The sequence below is a fragment of the Drosophila ficusphila genome, unplaced genomic scaffold (assembly GCF_018152265.1).
Source record: "Drosophila ficusphila isolate 14025-0441.05 unplaced genomic scaffold, ASM1815226v1 contig_791, whole genome shotgun sequence".
Lineage (NCBI taxonomy): Eukaryota > Metazoa > Arthropoda > Insecta > Diptera > Drosophilidae > Drosophila > Drosophila ficusphila.
The window spans coordinates 12,759,064-12,777,306 of record NW_025064737.1 but is presented as its reverse complement, the minus strand read 5'-3'; the positions used below and the strand labels follow the sequence as shown (position 1 = coordinate 12,777,306).

At 43.9% G+C, this 18,243-nt stretch overlaps 1 protein-coding gene across 8 annotated transcripts; it reads right to left on the bottom strand.

The window, feature by feature from the left end:
- Window positions 1-382: 382 nt before the first annotated feature.
- LOC108087300 (DNA-binding protein RFX2) lies at window positions 383-17,710 on the bottom strand. Of its 8 annotated transcripts, none has more exons than XM_017184616.1 (11): window positions 17,278-17,710; window positions 12,148-12,624; window positions 11,433-11,811; window positions 5,013-5,091; window positions 4,658-4,919; window positions 4,427-4,591; window positions 3,824-4,288; window positions 3,090-3,392; window positions 2,451-2,765; window positions 2,025-2,393; window positions 383-1,957 (listed from the first exon to the last, which is right to left on the bottom strand). In XM_017184616.1, the coding sequence occupies exons 2-11, from the start codon at window positions 12,409-12,411 to the stop codon at window positions 1,823-1,825; spliced, it is 2,736 nt and encodes a 911-aa protein (XP_017040105.1). In that variant the 5' UTR covers window positions 12,412-12,624; window positions 17,278-17,710; the 3' UTR covers window positions 383-1,822. The 8 variants fall into 8 exon arrangements, with proteins under 8 accessions (XP_017040105.1, XP_017040106.1, XP_017040101.1 ...); XM_017184617.1 differs by having other exon boundaries at window positions 11,433-11,787; XM_017184612.1 differs by having other exon boundaries at window positions 4,427-4,919.
- Window positions 17,711-18,243: the final 533 nt, after the last annotated feature.

Here is an 18,243-nt window from a genome sequence, read left to right as displayed (position 1 = left end):
TAGGTGGCCTGTGGAAAGAAACCATTTTTGTTTATATCGTTCTCTCATCTGACGTTTCCACTCAACAATTCCATTAAACAAACCGACAACATTCATGCATTTTTGTTGTAATATTAGCACCTAAATACCATTTAATCATAATATTTTACCGCCTAATTTAACAATGTATGTAAATGATAAAGCTAAGAAAAACAATTTTTGTATAGAGTTGTTAGAAAATCAATTAACAAAACAAAATTGAAACCAAAAAAAAAAATAAATAAAATAAAAAACTACAAATTTTAATTCCACAGACTTTCTTTAAATTTTTCAATGGAATGATATATCTTTTAAAAAAGAATAGAGCTTCCAAGAAAAAAGGAGTTTTGTTATTTCGTTGACAGTTTTTATTTCACATACATAAATAGTTCGACATTTTAAAATTTCAGTTTTCGATTTACTCATATTTTCAACAACCAATAGAACTTAGATGCTAGATAAGCATTTTGCAATTTGAGCAGAACCAGTTCCCCGAATGGGAACCATAGGTATATTATCGTCGATTCTTGTGCCATACAGAGCATTTATTTCAGATGTGTGCTTTAGGACTAGACAGTTGGGTGACATTAACCCCTTTCAGTTGGCTAATGCTAGTTAGTTGACTTAAAAAAACTGCTTCGCTTGCTGCTTGTACTCTTGCCCAAAATGGCATAAAATACTCTGATAAGCGCCTTTGTTAAAATACATGCTTCGTATTAAAATGATTCCTTGTAGTTAAAATATACATATGTATCGTGTATGTATCTTTATATATAATTAATATATAGGTATGGTAAATTGTATTGTTTCAAAATTGAGTGTTGATCTTTGCACATTTAAGGCCTGTTGTTTACTTAGCTTAGGTTTGGGTTTTTGAGCTGGGTGTTCCTTTTTGGACTTGAGCAAGCTGTTCGATGTGAGCTATAATCTATAGACCCCCTGACTAATTTCTCTGAGTGTGCGTGTGGGGTGTCATGACTACTTGTGTGTGTGTGGGTGGTGTTTGTGGTGGTGTGTGGGGTGCGCCGTGCGCTATGATATACAAGATCGTTTGTTGAAACCAGACAAAACTGATGCCACCTCCGAACCCATCGTTATAGTAAGTAGACAGTTGGTTACAATTATTAATGCACATGTACTTAAACTAAAACGTATCCTACGAATACAGATCAGGACAGACAAGGCCAGGCGAACTGCTGCCGAGCTGGCTTTCAACTTGCTTGCTTTCTGGACGGCTCTTCACTTCGATGCGGGGGCAGTCCAGTACTCTAAAGAATCCAGTTAAAGCTCCCTTGGATGGTCAGCTACCTTCTTCAAAAATCTTCTTATAGTCGGTGTCAGTGGAAACACAAAATATTGTGAGTGACTCGTTTATCAGTCTGGTAATCATAATTGTTTCGGTTTTACAATGACATTTAAGTTCTACCAAAAACTGTAGTAACAGAAATGAGTTCCTAATGCTTTTGATCCTCCTAATAATTCCATTAGTGTCCTTCCAAGAGTGCCTTCACTGTACACGAGTCCGGACCCTGCCTAAAACTAGACACTAAAATTTCGACTGACTACGTTGGTTGTGTTCGGGAACTTAGGGCTAAAAACTAGCACACGGATACGGTACGGTTACGGATATACAACACGGTTCGAACATTAAATGCAGAGCTGAATGAATGGTGGCGACTGGAGCTGCGGGACTGGGGATCTGCGGGGGGTGCACACTGACGGGGACAACGATTACTGGCTAGATAAACACTACGATTACTCCGGTCAATGCCAGCCACTGCGTCCGTATCCAAATCTGGGTACCTCATTCCTGCTTCAGTCGCTTGGCCTCGTTGCCAACATCGCCGCCACTGCTGGCCGAACTGAGTGTCGTCTGCTGCTCCGTGTCGCTGGTGATGTAGGCAAACTGGCACTCGAACTCGAAGTCCATGTCCTTCTTCTGGAGAGTACAAGGAAGATAATCAATACCTTTTCATGTAATTAAATTCTTAAATGTGTTCACTAACCATCCTTTCGCAAATGACCGCAATGGCTGTTTTATCCTGTGCCTCCGCGATCTTGTGCTCGACCAGGTAGAACATGTACTCATCGAACAGCAGGCGGATCAGGTGGAAGCTTCCGAAACTGGAGGCGGATCTCAGAGTCAGGTCCCGGATGATCATCGAGCTGTAGAAGCTCCACTTGAGCAGAAACTGGCGAGCGGCCCTGGCGTAAGTGGGCTTCCCATTGTACTCCTCCATGGCCGATTCCACCACCAGTTGCAGCCAGCTGGCCCACTGTTCCAGGGAACTCTGCTGCTGCAGGGCTGCCTTGAAGTCGTTCTCCAAACGCTGCACCACGGCGGGGGCACACTGACTCACCCACGCAGCTTGCTCCTGTAAGATTACATTTATTTAATTAGTTTACTCAACAATATCTAGTAATTAACTCACCTGAACATTGTGGAAATCCACGCGATTGAGATCGCTGAGCATCTGGGAGATCTGGGCGCCATTTTGGAGCACGGCTCGCGCTGCCTGCGCCAGGTGATTCAGCGAGGTGTAGCGCCTCAGTGTTTGGCAAAAGGCCGAGACGGCACTGGTCTTGATTTGAGCCAGTTGCTCCGGCACGCCCAGCATGCTCTCGCACAGCCAGATCTCCAGGTTCTTGGCGAAGTTCCGGATGGCCTGGGTCAAGGCGTTCGGTATGGAGCGGAGTACATCCGGTATGATGACATCGACGGTGTTCTGGTAGAACTGGTAGTCCACCTGGTCAAGGAATCAAATAATGGATTTAATTTATAGGAAATAAGCAAGGCCTCTAGATAGTTACTAATATCTTTTTCTCTTCTTTAAAACAAAGAACTTGTTTAAAAAAAGGTTTTTTGTTGACAATTATTGTTTTTAAATACTCGAAATAATGATAACTATTACGAAACTTAGTGAAATTATTGAAAATTGCCTTCAAGACGACTTTAGGTAATGAATAAAACCGACTGGAGTTTGTGAAACTCGGAACAACCCAAAGGGGGAAGGCAATCGGGAGCGGACTCCCGGCCACCATTGGCTATGTGGAAAACACAGTGCACCCACCTCTCGCACGAACTTCTGCACTTCTGCGCAGTGGCACAGCAGATACAGCTTCGTCTTGCTCAAGTACTTCTCCTCCTCGCACTCGTCCAGGTTGTTATTGTCGCTGGCCCGCCAGAAGTCCCGCAGCAGGAACTCCACGGTGTTGAACTCCAGGTTGAGCACGGCGTCCAGGAAGGACTCGCAGTGCTCGCGGTACAAGGCCCTAAATGTGTCCACGTCCTCCAGAGTCAGTTCGCTGTTGAAACTGTGGTTCAGCTCGATGGCCGGGAAAGAGGGCAGGGCACTGCTGCCATCTCCAATGTACTGGAGGATTGAAGGATTGAAGAAAAAGGGGAAAAAATCAATCAATAAACGGCTTCGGTTTCAAAAGTCTATTTAAAAATTCAAATGGGAGGTCGTCAGGTAACTTTGAACTCTTTTAAAATTTATATACGCCTGCATATTGTATATCAAACACCTTGTTGAACCAGTTTTAGTTATTGAATAATGTTTTGAAAAACTTACCACTTCATTTACTACAGAAGTCAAGATTTACAAGCAGTTTTAAAATGCTAATCAAAGTCAATTTATAGGTTTCGGTTTAGGAATTTAATTTAACACTTATTTTTAGCACTTGTCTTGCTAATAAAACTTCGAATATTATATTTTTGGAAAAAAATAATAAAGGAAACTGATAAGCTATATTTTTTAAGAGGGGATTGATAATTTTTTGTGTATGCTTGTAAGATCCTCACCTGAATGCACGCCTCGTAGGTCTCCGGCTTGAAGGTGTGCTTCTTGGTGCCGCCGCTGTGCCGTTGTCCCTGGCCGCCGCCCAGTCCATGGGATCCGCCCAGCTGACCCACGGTGCTGCTGGTCACGTTGACCATGGAGCCCGGACCACCGGTGCCAGAGCCGGAGCCATCGGAGGATTGCCCGTAGCCGGCGGCCAGCAGCTGCTTGTCGTCCATCGCCTGGCTGTTCAGCAGGGAGCCGGGCTTGATGCGGATGCCATAGTAGTGGTACTTGGAGTTGCCGCGCGTGCCCAGGCGACGTGTGCGCAGTCCGGAGAACACGGAGCGTATCAGCTTGCCAAAGCTGGCCGCATTCACCGGCTCCAACTTGTGTTCGCTGCAGTGCTGCATATAGTGGTTGTACAGCGTGCTCCTGGGCAGGCTCACCCCGTCCGCCGTTTCGTAGTTGCGCGACAGCCACTTGATCTGCGATGCGAGCAAGGGAGAAGGAAAGAGGGAGAGAGAGAGAGAGAGAGGCAGAGAGGGAGAGAGAAGGAGAAGGTTGGTATTTAGTGGGGGGGATGCTGCTGGGGAGGCGTAGCCATGGCTGCGATGGACACTCACCGTTGCCGAGGCAATCTTGTTGCTGCTGCCGAGGGCACTCTGGTCGGAATCCGGGGAGGCGCCACCGCCGCCCGTTCCCAGGCTGCCGCCGCTCGCCGAGTGCGTCGTCGTCGTCGATGTGGGCGTCTGGGGCGTGCTCTGCGCCTCCTGGATGTACGCGACCTCCTGCACCCAGTGGCGATTAGTTCCGTTCACCCGGTCCGCATCCCGCTCCCAATCCCTGCTACTCACCGTCAGGCTGTGCGGCGAGTCGCGTCCGCCGTGCGACTGCGACTGCTGCGACTGTTGCGACTGCTGCGACTGCGACATCGAGTGCGCGGACCCGTTCAGCAGGATGCCCTCCTCCACGGGCACCAGATACGGCAGCGTCGTGGAGTGGGCGCCATTCGAGGAGCCCCCGCCGGACGAGGTGGCTCCGTACTGACCTGTGGTCGAGTAGTAGGCCGTCTGCCCGTTGCCCTGGTAATCGCCCACCGGGCAAAACGGATACGTCCTGAAATTGGCCAGGACAGGTGGAAGAAGCAAGGTTAAAGGTCGAAACTCGGGTGTATTTATCAGTTTATCGGACTGGCGGCTGCACACTCACATTTGCGTCTGGCTGGAGTTGCTATGGTACAGCTCCGAGTCCACATATTGCACTTGGTAGTTCTGCTCCTGGCCCGAAACTGAAAGAAAAGGGAACGCAATTGTAGAGGTCACTTAATAATCACTAGAGGTCACAATAATAAACAAAACGAAATGTTTAAAATAGACTTTTGTACTAAGGAAAATAAACAACACTTTTTTAAAACTTAGGCTTACAAAATAATATATATTTTAGAGGGACTGATTACATTAAAAGTTGGTTTTTTTCCTATATTTAATTTACTCCGTCGGTAAACTTTTTCTTTCAAAAATGTAATTTCGTAAACTTATATTAACATTTTGGCTAATTCCTTTAAAATATACGTTTGGGTTAAATAGATTAAAATAGCGGTGCCATTCGTAGTCCTCGTTGAAGGAAGCTTTTTTCTGGAACATATTTTTTTTTACTTTTATAGACAGAATATTTAAAAACTCAAGAAACCCGTCCACTCAATGGAGAATACTTATTCAACGTTACACCACAAACTGTAAACACAACGTGTAAACTGTCTCTTGATTCAATCAACATTCTCAAGACGATAGTTGGTCTATTCACTTGAATTAGGTGTTCACCAGGGCAAAGACACTTGCTACCCAGAAATATATATACACAAGTGTATATGTTAAGACCCCGCAAACAGGTGCTTCAGATACTGCATTCAAAGTTCAAAGTTTGAACAGAAATCGATTGGGTTTCGAGGAGGAGAGGGAGGCACACTTGGATATTTACCACCGCAGTAGGACAAATTGTTGTGGCGCCGATGGTGATGGTGGTACATGGTGGTGCTGGTGGTCGATCCACCGGAAATGTTGATTGCGGCGGCGGAACTGGCGTTGCCCGACGAGGAGGAGAATGCAGTGGATCCACTGCCTGTCACCGACACCGATCCCGATCCCGATCGCGATCCCAGTCCGATCGCCGAGCAGTTGCTGTAGCTGGTGGCACTGGCGCTGGCCACGAAGGTCTGGTGGTGGTGGTGGTGGTGATGGTGGTGCACGGATTGCTTGCAGCAGCACTTCTCCAGCAGATTCGAGTAGGCCACGGCGGCGGCGGTGGTCGGATGGTGGCGCGTCTGGCAGTCAAAGCCGTACCGCGAATGCATTCGTTTGGCCGGAAGTGGAGCGTATCCTGCTGGAATTGATGGACCCTCCAATCCGGGTGGTGGTCTCAGCGGTTCTCAGATGGCTCCCAAAACAGTTTCGTATACCTTCTTGGGTTTCAGGTTTTTTAGGGGGTTCTCACTTGATTCACTTGAAAGCCAGCACATTTCTTAGTTTCTTAATATAAACTTGATTCGATTTAAACAATTACTTTTGTTTTAGATTCCAGTAAATATGTTTGCTAAACTGCGTTTTAGGATATTAAGTTCAGAATGGAAAGTTAAAGTTCCAATGCTTATAATCTCGTATGTTTTAACGCAACATTCTCAAAAATAAGAATGCAAAATTACTTATACTCCATAAACAAGAGTTCAATTATGTTTTTTAAAACATTTATAAACTTCCAGACTCCAAGTTTCCTAATCCACTTAAGAACGGTTAAGTTATGAAACCAAAGAGGGTTTATCCAAATCCACAGGTTTTCGATTTCCAGAAGTATAATCCAAAAATAGAGTTCCGACGTATTCCCGATTCAGAGTTCCCGAATGAGGATTCAAATTAGCAAGAACCAAAATGTAAAATCAATGCATTGTGTGGCAGGTGAAGAAGACACCCGGTTGCTTCTGGCAACTCAGAAAGCGAAAGTGAAATCCTTGACCAAGCAACGCTCCTCCATTCAGATTCCTCCTTTTCACTGTGGGTGGTATTTTTCCTTGTGCCCTGGATGCTATTTCCTTTTTGGGGGTTTGGGGTGCTATTTGGCGAGGGCCAAACACTGAATGCTGAAGGTTGGAAAGCTGGATGGCTAGGATGACGTGGAAACGGAGCAACCAGCGAGCCTGCGAACGGTAGAATTACAACTGAATCCAAAATCAAATGTTATCCTAGCAATATGCCTCCGAAAATAATGATGATGGCGAACTCACGACGGCGACGGCGGCGCAGCAACGAATTAAATTACAACAACGGCGGCGGCTGCTGCTGCTTCTTCTGCCTCAGTGGTCGGGTGGTCGGGTGGTTGGGTGGTTAGGTAGGTGGGTGGTTGCTATTATGATCCCTCTGCCCGTAGCGAGTAATCCAACCCAGACCCCTTGAACAGAGGGGTTTTTTCTTTTGTTGCTGCTGTATCCCCGCGCGCGTTTCGCCTCCACTGATTTCAAGCGGTGTGCTGGCTAATTCCGGGCTCAAAGTCGCATTTTCTGGGATCTGCACAAGTGGTCCAAGCGGGGGCAAAGCTCCTGGGTGGGTCCACCCTGGATGCTGCGATGCTGGGATGCTGGATACGCGAGCGGGATGGCAACAGGACGTCAGGCGTCAAGGATACGCCGCCTGGCCAATCCCAAACCCCCCGTCGGTTGCTAGGCAGCCTCTCCGTCTCGCTCGCACTCGACAAGCTATCTCGCTCTGCAACCCCTGGATCAGGATGCTGAAGGATGTATCCTGGCCAACCAAATCGCTTGCTGCCATCCCTGTGGCACTGGGATGGCGTTCTGTGGGAGTTTCCATGGCCAAAGTGGCGTGGAATCGGTGTGGGTGGTGTTTTTGGGTGGATTTTGGGGTGATATACCTATGGTTTTGGAGTGGTTCAGCTTGGGTTTGGGTGGAGCTGGGAAGGCAGCCGGAATGGCATGCCATGCGTGGAATTTTTCCATATTCTCCCCCGTGGTCAGAATTTCTTTTCTACTCTGTGTTTTTTCGGCAATTCCCTCCTGGTGACCGCTTCGCACGACATATTTCAGATATTAATTTTGCATCCGGAGCAGGTCCTTCTGCCTGAGTGTGTGTGTGTGGGTGAGTGTGCGTGTGTGGATCCTGAAGTTGTTGCGGTCAGACCTGCGGGCTGTAACCCCATGACACCAGAATTTTCCCTTTGACACACTGCTGCCGCTGCTGCAAACTGTAAATATTAACAGGTGCCCCTTGGGGCAATTTGTGGATGGAAAGTGGGGATGGGGATGGAAATGGGGATGGAGATGGAGATGGGGCACGGTTGCACTGGCAATTGTCCTTTAAAGTTGTCAAGGCTTAGGTCGTTTCCCAATGCCAGGGACGAATATCTTTTGAGGTTCCTTCAAGTGGACCGCATTCTCGCCAAAACATTTGGGTCCTCAATGACTTTGGTTTTAGTGCAAAAGCAGTTTTGATTCGGTAATTGCCTTTGGAATGGGCCGAAATTGAATCCTTACAAGATTGGAGAAGAAGTGGGTTCATGGAAATCAGCTAAACAGGATCTTGAGGCAATCAGAAGGGTAAAATAATATGCGTTTTATTAAATTATATTTTTAAAATTTTTTTATAGTTATCAGAATAGATAGCCAACATTGATGAGGGATAAAAAAATGTTGTTTTTTTTGCATATTTATGAAGGTTTTCTGAGAGGTATAAATAGTGGAAAAATTTTTCTTGATGGGTTAGCAAATGATATGCCAAATTTACTAACATAGTGATGTAATTAACAATTTTAAAATGTTTTGTCAATCAAATAGAAAGGTATTTTAAAAGTTTGGGACGTAATAATCGATATTATTTTGAAAGAAGAATATACTTTATTATAAAGTCAGTGGACAATAGCTCAAATCAAGATCAATCTCTAATCAAAACTGAAAGCATCAACAATCAGGATAAATCAAATTTATGAATGTGCTTTCTTATAAATGCGAGTTGAAGGGCCTTAATGCAATAACCACTTTCGAGCGCCACTTAGCCAAATTCCCAGCTCCACTCCACAGGGAAAAGCAGGGAGCCAAGTCGAGCACAAATTGCCAGGATAACGATAACAGACAAGTGCAGGACAAAAGTGAAGGAGGGAGTGCAGCTGGCTTATCCTGCATCTACTACAACGTCAACAAACAATTAACCTTTTTGTGAGCCGGACACAGTGAAGGGGGGATGAGCCTCAATGGGATTGGCCCGGGCTAAACTGGGGTCAGAGGTGAGTCCTGCGTCCTTTGTAGAGCTTCACTTGCCGTGATTTCCACAGCGAGATAGCATTCTTCGGGAATTATGAACTGCGACTCGCTTGGACAAATAAATTTGCGCTTATCTCGATTGCCAGACAGCGTGCACAAATAACTTTTTGTTGGCACAATTAAAGGAAGCCCGGCATATGGCGGTGTTCCCTAACTAACTGGTCGGGTTCACCCACTTGGCAACCACCACCCACAATCGTCCACCTAGCCATTCAGGCATCTAGCCATCCAATCACCGACCAACCACTTCAACTGGTATGGATTCCCGTTTCCGTTTGTGCTTTCCTATTTTTAGTCGCTGGCGTTATTAAATGTTAAGCTCGTCGTCTTCTGCCTCGTCGATTCGATGAGCACCCAGCAAATCCGTATCAATTGAAAAATACAATACAATACAACATATTTGGTAAAGGTGGAATATGACGTGAGCATCCTGCACGCCAGTTCGCTGGAAAGCACCCACAGCCGGATCGAAACTTTGATACCCCTCCGCCAAACATATAAAAGCGATTCCGCATCAATTTAGATTGGAATCAGGTCACTGAGAGAAAACATATAAACTTATTTAAAAAAATGTTCATTTTAAAATATATTCTTCATGATTGGAACACAGCAATCTATAAAATAGTGAAAATAATTTTTAACTGACAAACAATTATTTTAAAGAAGCTTATTTAAATGAATTTGGTTTTAAAGGTGTTTACTTATACAGTGTGTAGGGTATTTTAGCTTTTGGCAGAAACAATTCATAAGGAAACCCCTTTGATATTGATATCCTAGTACGAAGAAAACAAAAATAGCTAAAACAGGAATTTTTTCAACCATTAGTAGGTTATTTCCCGCAGTGGCAGAGGTCGTGAGTCCTTATCGAGGACGAAGGTATTAGTTGACAGCGGGCGGTTATTAGCGAGTCGTCGACTCATCCACGTGAGCACTGAGCACCACCCCCACCCATTGTGCACCACCACCCCTCCTTATCTTCCTCCTCAACCACTTTCCCCTGCGGATCACACACCGTGTGAAGCCCTCTCAATTTGTTGTGATTACCCGATGTTGCCATTCAGATTTGAGATGTTTGCCCTCCTGCGTGTCCTGGTGGTGGTAATTTGTGCTAATAAAATCAAGTAGGCCGGCAAACAAGCGTCCTTGCGACCCTTTTTCCCTGTGCGTTCGATTTGTGTTGGATAGTTCCGCGGCGAAGTGTAATCTCGATTAATTCATTGTGCGGCGCTCGAGTGGAATATAATAATTATGTGTGCGCCGGGGATATCACTCCCAGTGTGTCATCCTCTCCATCCTATATAGTTTCTTTTTTTTTTGTTTTGTTGTTCGGCTCAATCCCAGCTGCACTTTGCCTCTTTGTTGCTTTCTGTGCTGCACGTGGCACTGAGGGATTCGTGTGCCGTGTGTCCGTGGACAGGTAGTATCTCTATCCTCCGCGGGGTGTGTGCCATCCATCCATCTATATGCCCATCCAAAGACCCATCCATCTGCCTAGCCACCCAGCCAACCGAACAGCCATCCTTCGTTCAGCCTCGCTCGTATTTCAAATTAAGTCGCTTTAATTGTGATATCAGGCAAACGTTTAAAATACGCCGGATTTTAAGCTGGTCCTTGTTTCCAGCTTACTCCCTTCAGCACTCCCTCCCCCTCCTCTCCTCCTCTTCAGGGACATGTTGATCCTGTCATTATGTTTGTTTACAAAGCCGCGACTTTTGCTGTTTGTTGTTTCCCGTTTGCTGGTTTCCGCTTTGATTTCCTCCCACTGAAAGTGCCGCCCATGGATTCGGGATTCAGGATTCGGTATTCCGGGTTCCGGATTTCAGGGTAGAGGGGACAGGAGTTTCTGTTTCGGCTCAGGACTCCGCGAATGTGGCTTTTTCCGCTCTCAACTGGAATAATTCGGTAACGCGAATCGTACGTTTTTTGCGGCGTTGCAGTTTTTGCGCTCATTAACAAAGTGGCATCGCAATTGATATTTATCCATCAGATATTTATCCATCAGATTTCGCACATGTTGTGTTTGCTTTTTGCCACAAGGGAATTTCGGCAGTGATTAGCAGTATCAACCTAATCAATTAGTGAGATCGGGACTTACATTCCTAGATAATTGGTAACATTTAAAGGATTTTTAACTCCTCTTTTGGTTTTAGCTTTAATTTAAATCTCAAAAAGTTTTAATGTCTGAGAAATTTAATTTTAGCATTTAATTTAAACAAAATACTTCCTATGTTACAATATACATTTTATAACTAAACTGAAAACCTTGACTTAAGGTACCTAACTTATTAAATAGTTTATTTTTGAAGCCTCACCTGTGACTGTGATGAAGGGCGTTCCATCGTCATCTTCGGTGGCCTGCACCACGGTCACCTGGCCATTGGCCACCTGCTGGGCCAGATCCACGCCATCCTTGATGGCCTCCAGGTCGGCCATGCTGTGGATGGGAATCGAGTGGGTCACGGTGGTGCCGTTGGGCTCCGTGGTGGTTATGGTGCCGATGGCGTCGCTGCTGCTGTTCACCACGTGCCCATGGAGATGGGCTTCGCTGCTGGAGTCGTCGGCATCCATGGGCAGCACCACGCGGATCACCTCCAGCTGATCGGCTGCAGTGGCTCCCGCTCCCGTGGAGTCCTCGTCGTCTAGTTTCTTCTGCAAGAGTTGGCAGTTCTGCAAGAGGGGGAGAAGTTTTACCTGTTTACCAAGGCAGCATGATAAGGTAATTTGTTTGTGTGAATAAATTTTGCATAATAAATCAATTGGGTTCCTTGTTAGATATAAAAATTAAATAAAGGTTAGGTCTACTTCTGAATGGTCTAAAAATAGGTAGCTCATGTTATTAAATTCTATTCATTACTAAGATTACTATTATTAATTGCTACTTAAAAGTTCCCTAAGGAACGCTATTGCGTATTATGATATAATGATATTTCATTAGACATAATTTCGTGTATTTTTCTGTGTTAAAGCCTTACTAATCTTTGTTAATTTGAAACTAATTACTTCTGAATAATCTCCTGATGAACCCACCTGTGTCATGACATCCTCCAGGGTTGCGGAAACCACGACTCCATCCTCCGTGCAGAACTCAAACTCCTCGGGATGCGGTGGCGAGGTGGTGCTGTTGGCGGTGCTGGCGGCGATTGTTCCGGTGGCGGCGGCGCTCTCCACCTCGACGGTCAGCTGCTGCTGCTGATGCTCCTCGACTGAATCCTGCGGCGGCGAGGCGGCATCCACGATGGCGGAGCGCGTCGAGATGATGAACTGGCGCTGCGGTGCAAGGCGTGTGGTCATTGGTTTCGTGGTGGTGGCTCCTCTCTTCCGGAAATTAATTCAAGTTGAGCAATGGCGGTTGGCTGCACCTGCGATGCTAAATTCGTTGACTAGTAAGCTCGTTTTAAATCCTTCCCTTCTGTTATTCTGTTGTGGGTTTCTCTTTCGAGATTTAAGGCAATGGCGGCGTTTAGGTTTAGTTTTTCAGCTTCTTTAAGTTGCTCCTGGTGGATGCTGCAAAAGGAAAAGTGATTTCATTTTTTTTTTTTCAAATTTAACAAGGCATGTCGTCAATCAAAGGGCAGGTATTCAATAAGGAATCAACATCATCATCCACCGAACCACCCACACCCACTTTCCATCCTACTCCCACTCCACCACCACCACCACCGCCGCTTCCTCCACCCGAAGGATCCTTTGTTGCCCCACGGGGTGGTGGCTTGTGCTGCTTCCGCTGGGGCGTTGCTATGAAATTAAACTTTTCGCAGGTATTTCTTCGTGCTTTGATTTCCTCATCGCTTTGTTCTCCACGCAGCAGGAGCAGCAGCAGAAAAATATATCTCTATGTATAAATATAAATGTGTGCACATATACATTCATCATATATACATATATAAACGGATGGACGGATGTCTTTTGTGTACAACACCGTATTTTTCCCGGGCGGCCATTTTGATTTTCTTAGAATTTCTGCCGCATCTTCGGGCAGCTATTTTCTTTCTTTCCTGCATAGCATACATTTCGGGGCAATGTTTTGCTAATTTGTTATTTTTTTCGGGGAATCACCGGAAGAGCAACGTAATTTTCAAAACAGAGGGGCTTCATATTAAAATTAAAAGTTGAAGAGAACTTGCAGGCAAACTCCAGCTTCCATTATTCATTTTAATTACTCTAATGCCTCACACCTCCACTCTAATTTAATATTCATTAGTGCGGTGATCGCCTCGGGGAAGTGGTTACCTCTAAATCTTTCACTGTACTTACATAATCCCACACCCGGAGAATCCATTTCTGTTTTTAAGTCCACGGCAATGCCCGAGGCCAATTAAATTAGGTAAATTGTAATTGTCGAGGATAAAAATACATTCGCAAATCAATCAAAGAAAAACACATTTCGGCGAGGTAATTCAAGCATTTATAAATAAGAACTTGGTTTTTAGCAAGCACCTTGTTTTTGCACTGTAAACGTTACTGTTTAATTTCTGTTCGTGATTTTATTTTGTATATTTATTCAGCTTTTTTTCATAATTTTGATTTTATCTTTATATTTAATACCGGTTTTCAGCTGTACATCTTTTAAGTAATACTTTTTATTTTTAAAAACTTTGGTTGTTCACTTAGTCATGGTTTTAGTTACTTCTTTCAAATATTTTTGTTCGACTATTTTAATTATCTTATAATTAACTATAACTATAGTTTAAATGTTTATTTTTATGTTGACATTTTTGATTTATTCTTTTAGTTGCTACCCTTTGATAAAGTTTAAAATTACTTAGTCTCACGGTTTTACAATGTTTTTACAAATTAGTCTGATTTAGAGCTCCTAATTTTCACACTTTCTGCGCTTTTCTTGCCACTTTTGCACCTGCCACATGCACTTGTTCACCGGGCAACCGGCTCAAAGTAAATAAGGTCTGGAGAAGGCGCCGCTGGCGACGTCAACGACGTCCGTTCCAAAAGTCAGACGGGAATCAAAGGGGGAATTGAACCCTTGGGGGAGGAAGGAAAATAACTTCAGGGTTCTGGAATCGGGATCCCCTTTTCGAAAGCGCGGACAGGACAAACGACCCGGCGTACGTCACTTGGTCTGGAGTCGCGTTCCAAGTTGTTGTTTATAAACAATAAACGAAGTCGTCGGGAGTTCCTGGGGGAACCTTTTGAGGAGTGGGTGGCTAATGGCTAATGGCCAACGCGTTGCCCCCGAACGGAAGTGCACTTGGGTTCTTCAGCCATTCAGTACACAAATCAAGCGGCGCGGCGCGCAAGGTGGGCTCATAATAAGTTTGACGCGTGAAAAGTGCAGCTCGCTGGCTTTTCTAGGGGAAGTTTTCCCAGTTCCCAGTCAGCAGTCACCAGTCACGACACCCACACACGAACACCACTGTTTACACCTGTGCAGCTGTACAGCTGCACACCTGTACAGTACACCCACACACCGCGAACAAATCACTAAGGACGCGCAACGCCAAATTATTGATCAAATAAATTTCTTTTCGGGATATTTTCACTCGCTTCTTCTCTCAGCGGTTCGCTCTCCTCGGATTTACCATACAAGATTGGGGATTTACCGAGTATAACATATACATACTATAAATATAGTTTGCGGCTGGTATAGTTATTGCTGCTGCGGTGTGTTTACTTCGAGCGTAAATATGCAACTACGGCGGGGAAAAGTTTTTACCCAACAGCCGCACTAACGGAAAACACAAGCTGAAAACTACGAACGTTCTGGCAATGACAATGGCCAAAAGGGGTTGATAGTTTGGTAATAGGGAATTGGTCAAAATGCAATGTTGTTGCTGCTGCTGCTGCTGTTGTTTGGTGTTGCTGCTGCACACAACTGGCAATCGCTTGCTGTCGGCAGAAAGAGATGGAAACCCATTTGAATGCCGTTTTAATTCGATGCATAATGCATACTGAGCTAAAAAAACAGTCAACACTTCCTGTGACACATTTTATTTACTGGTATTAAATGTATTTCTAGTACAAACAAACACAAAACTAGAAAATATTTTATAAACTCACTTAATTGACGCACATAAATAATGATGTAAAAGGAGATTTGAAAAAAAGGTTTGCTATATGTATTTAAAGCATTTATTAAATATTTACACAATAAATGGTAACCCAAAGTGATAAAATTTAAAAAAAAAATTAAATTAAATTTAACAGTAAACTAAATGTAACTTCAATGGTTTATGACTGTGGAAATACTTGCATTATTTCATCGTCAGTGGAAGAGAGATAGATAAGTGTGGAAAATGAAGGGGAAAAGCTGGAGGAAGCGGTGGAGTGGGTGCTGCATTTTCGGACAGCCCATGGCATTGACCCCTTTTTTTAATGTCCAGTACCACCTACCCCTAAGCCGCCTCCGCCGGCAGCTGCGTTGTTATAGGGACGACTACCAAGTTCACGAGCAAAAGGGATAGAAACGGGGTTTCGGAAAACAGAAGCTCAGACAGCGTGACGCTTTCTTTCTTGCCTAATATTCATATCCACTTAATGGCTGCAGCAGGTCCAAATATCCTTCGAACATGTGTTCGGTTCAGGACACGAATTTAGGTGGTGCAGATGGGATATACACCTCACAGTTGGTTGATGTGGGCATGACATGTTTATTCTAATTTTATTGGTTGAGTTCTGCACAATTTACTTTAAATATTTTTATGAACCTTAGCCCTACAACAATTAACAAACAAAATAATATTAATAGTTATTCTAAACTTTCAAATTTTCAAATAAGAACTGATTTCTATTTTTACAAATATACAAATACATATAAATTTTTCTTCACTTTAACTTAAGAAGCGGATTCCCTATATGAGATGTAAATATTGCCTATATTTTTTAGAGATACGTGGGTTTTTAATATAATTTATTGGTCTGAACTTGTTTTTTGTTTTGTTGAACAAAAGTTTAGTAGGTTATCATTAAACAAGTAAACAAAACCTTTAGCTGCTTTTTGGATGGCACTTTTTAAAAATTGCAATGAGCCAACGGAAAGTAATAAAAAAGTTACAGTACCGTCTCTATTGTTTGGTACCTTTGTCTACATTTCAATTTCGAATACACTCGATGGGCAAATTGACATTGACATTCATTAGGATGGACACTTTTCATCAAATGAAGATGATGAATGTAATGTGGCACTCGCTTGCTGGGCGTGCGGCATGCGTCGTGCCACGCCCCCTCTACCGCGTCCGTGTCCTCTTCCCCCGGCCCTTCCCTGGCCCATCTCTCTTCATCACATTTCGGGGAAGAAGACGGAGGCAGTGAAGCAGGACGAGTTGCGAGGCAGCAAAGCGGAAGTGCACGGGATGTCGAAGTTTGTTCTGTTACACTTACCGAAATTTTATTAGAAAAACAAGTTTTAAATTTTCGGTTAAAAACAAAAAACAAAATGTAAACAAGTTGTTATTTTTTATAATTTCAGTCCACTTTCCTATCTTTTCCTACTTAAATAGGGCTCATATCGTCTGAATTACGTGCAGTAAAGAAAGATTTTTAACTGTTCTTTTTATTTAAATTCTCAGTTCGTAGATTGTTAAAACTAAATATTAGTTCTTGTCTACAGCTACCTTAAAACGTGAAGATTCAAAAATGTGTTTACATTTAAAAGATACCCCATGTAATGTGGTGCAAGGAAATTGTTTTGAGTGTACTGGGAATTTTAGATTCGTGGTCTTACACCTGGCGCAAGGACTCGATGTAATGTGCAACCGGCCATGGCACACTCCATATGGATGTGGTTCGTGGGTGGGGGAGTCCTTAGAGAGGTGGGGTAGTGCTTCGAACCGAGAAGAGGGTGCCGGGGTTCAGGATCAAGGGGATGGATGAGGTGGGGTGGCTGGTTGTTTTCGGTTTTACATTGGGTTCGCAAGGACTCGACTTAATTGTCTCTAAATGGCTGAGCGCCTCGGATGGGAAAACGCGCAAATGAAAATGAGGAAAAACCGCTGACTACCTGCCTGGTTGGGTAATTTTCTCATTTTCTCGTTCAATGAAAATTCGCTGGCTGAAAATGAGAAAACTTCGCCGGCTTTTGATCTTTTGATTTGCTGACAAAAGTTTCTTTTTTGTATTTTATACATTTTTTATGCGATAATTAGGTTGCTCTGGGAGGGGGGTTAGGATACAGAAGTGCATATACTAGAATCTAGAACTTACCATTATGACTAGGGAGCTCGGCTCCTGGAACTCATTTCAAATATTTTGGGTTTTCGAAAACCTCTCCTGTGATTATTATCCAATTTTTTCTTGTGGGCTTATTGAGGGTCCTTTTTTTCTGGAGAAGTATTTCTGCTAATCCTTGGATTTTCCAACTGGATTACGACGTAGTAACGGGACCGGAAGGAAATGGCTAGTGTTTTGGACTTTTTTGTTGCTAGGCAACAGAGCAAAACAACAAACACACTAAAATAACACCGAGATCTGACATTATCCGGTTTTCTTTTGGATAACGAATGACTTTCACGAAATTGCAGGCAAAAAGGTAACTTTATACGGGTGTTTCCTTTTCTGCTGGTAATTATTGCACGTTTTAATAGGAAAAACAAAAAAAATAATAATTTGTTGCAGCCAGCAGCTGACAACAGTGTTGGTTAGTGCCCGCGGACAGGTGGCAACGCCAACAGCTGATTATTAAGTGTTGGCTTGTGCTTAAAAACCCCATTCACCCGCGAACGCAGACATTTGAAAGGGGCGGGATTTTTGAAAAGTTTGTTATTTCAATAATGATTTTGTTTTTTGAAAACTAATTTTAAATTTACTTTATCGGAATGCCATTGTCGGCAGGTCTTCTTCCGCCTTCAAGCAAACATAAACGATTGGTCGTAAATTGTTCGCTAAATAATTTGTTGCGAATTGCAATTTTAGCACATGCGATAATTAGCAAAGCAAGTAAAATAATGACGGGAATGAAGCAATAAAACGGCCACCTCTTACGTCCGCTTGTTTACTATTTTAGCCAGTCTTTTCCCTGCTGTCTGTGCTGCCTCGCTTTGCTTAATTAGCCAGGTAAGGCACTCAGGTGAGTGAAGTGAAGTGCACACGTGTTGCACATTAGCGCTGCCCGCAGTCAGCTAGCCATAACCTGGAATTTATTGCACTGCACTCGTACACCTATAGATCTGC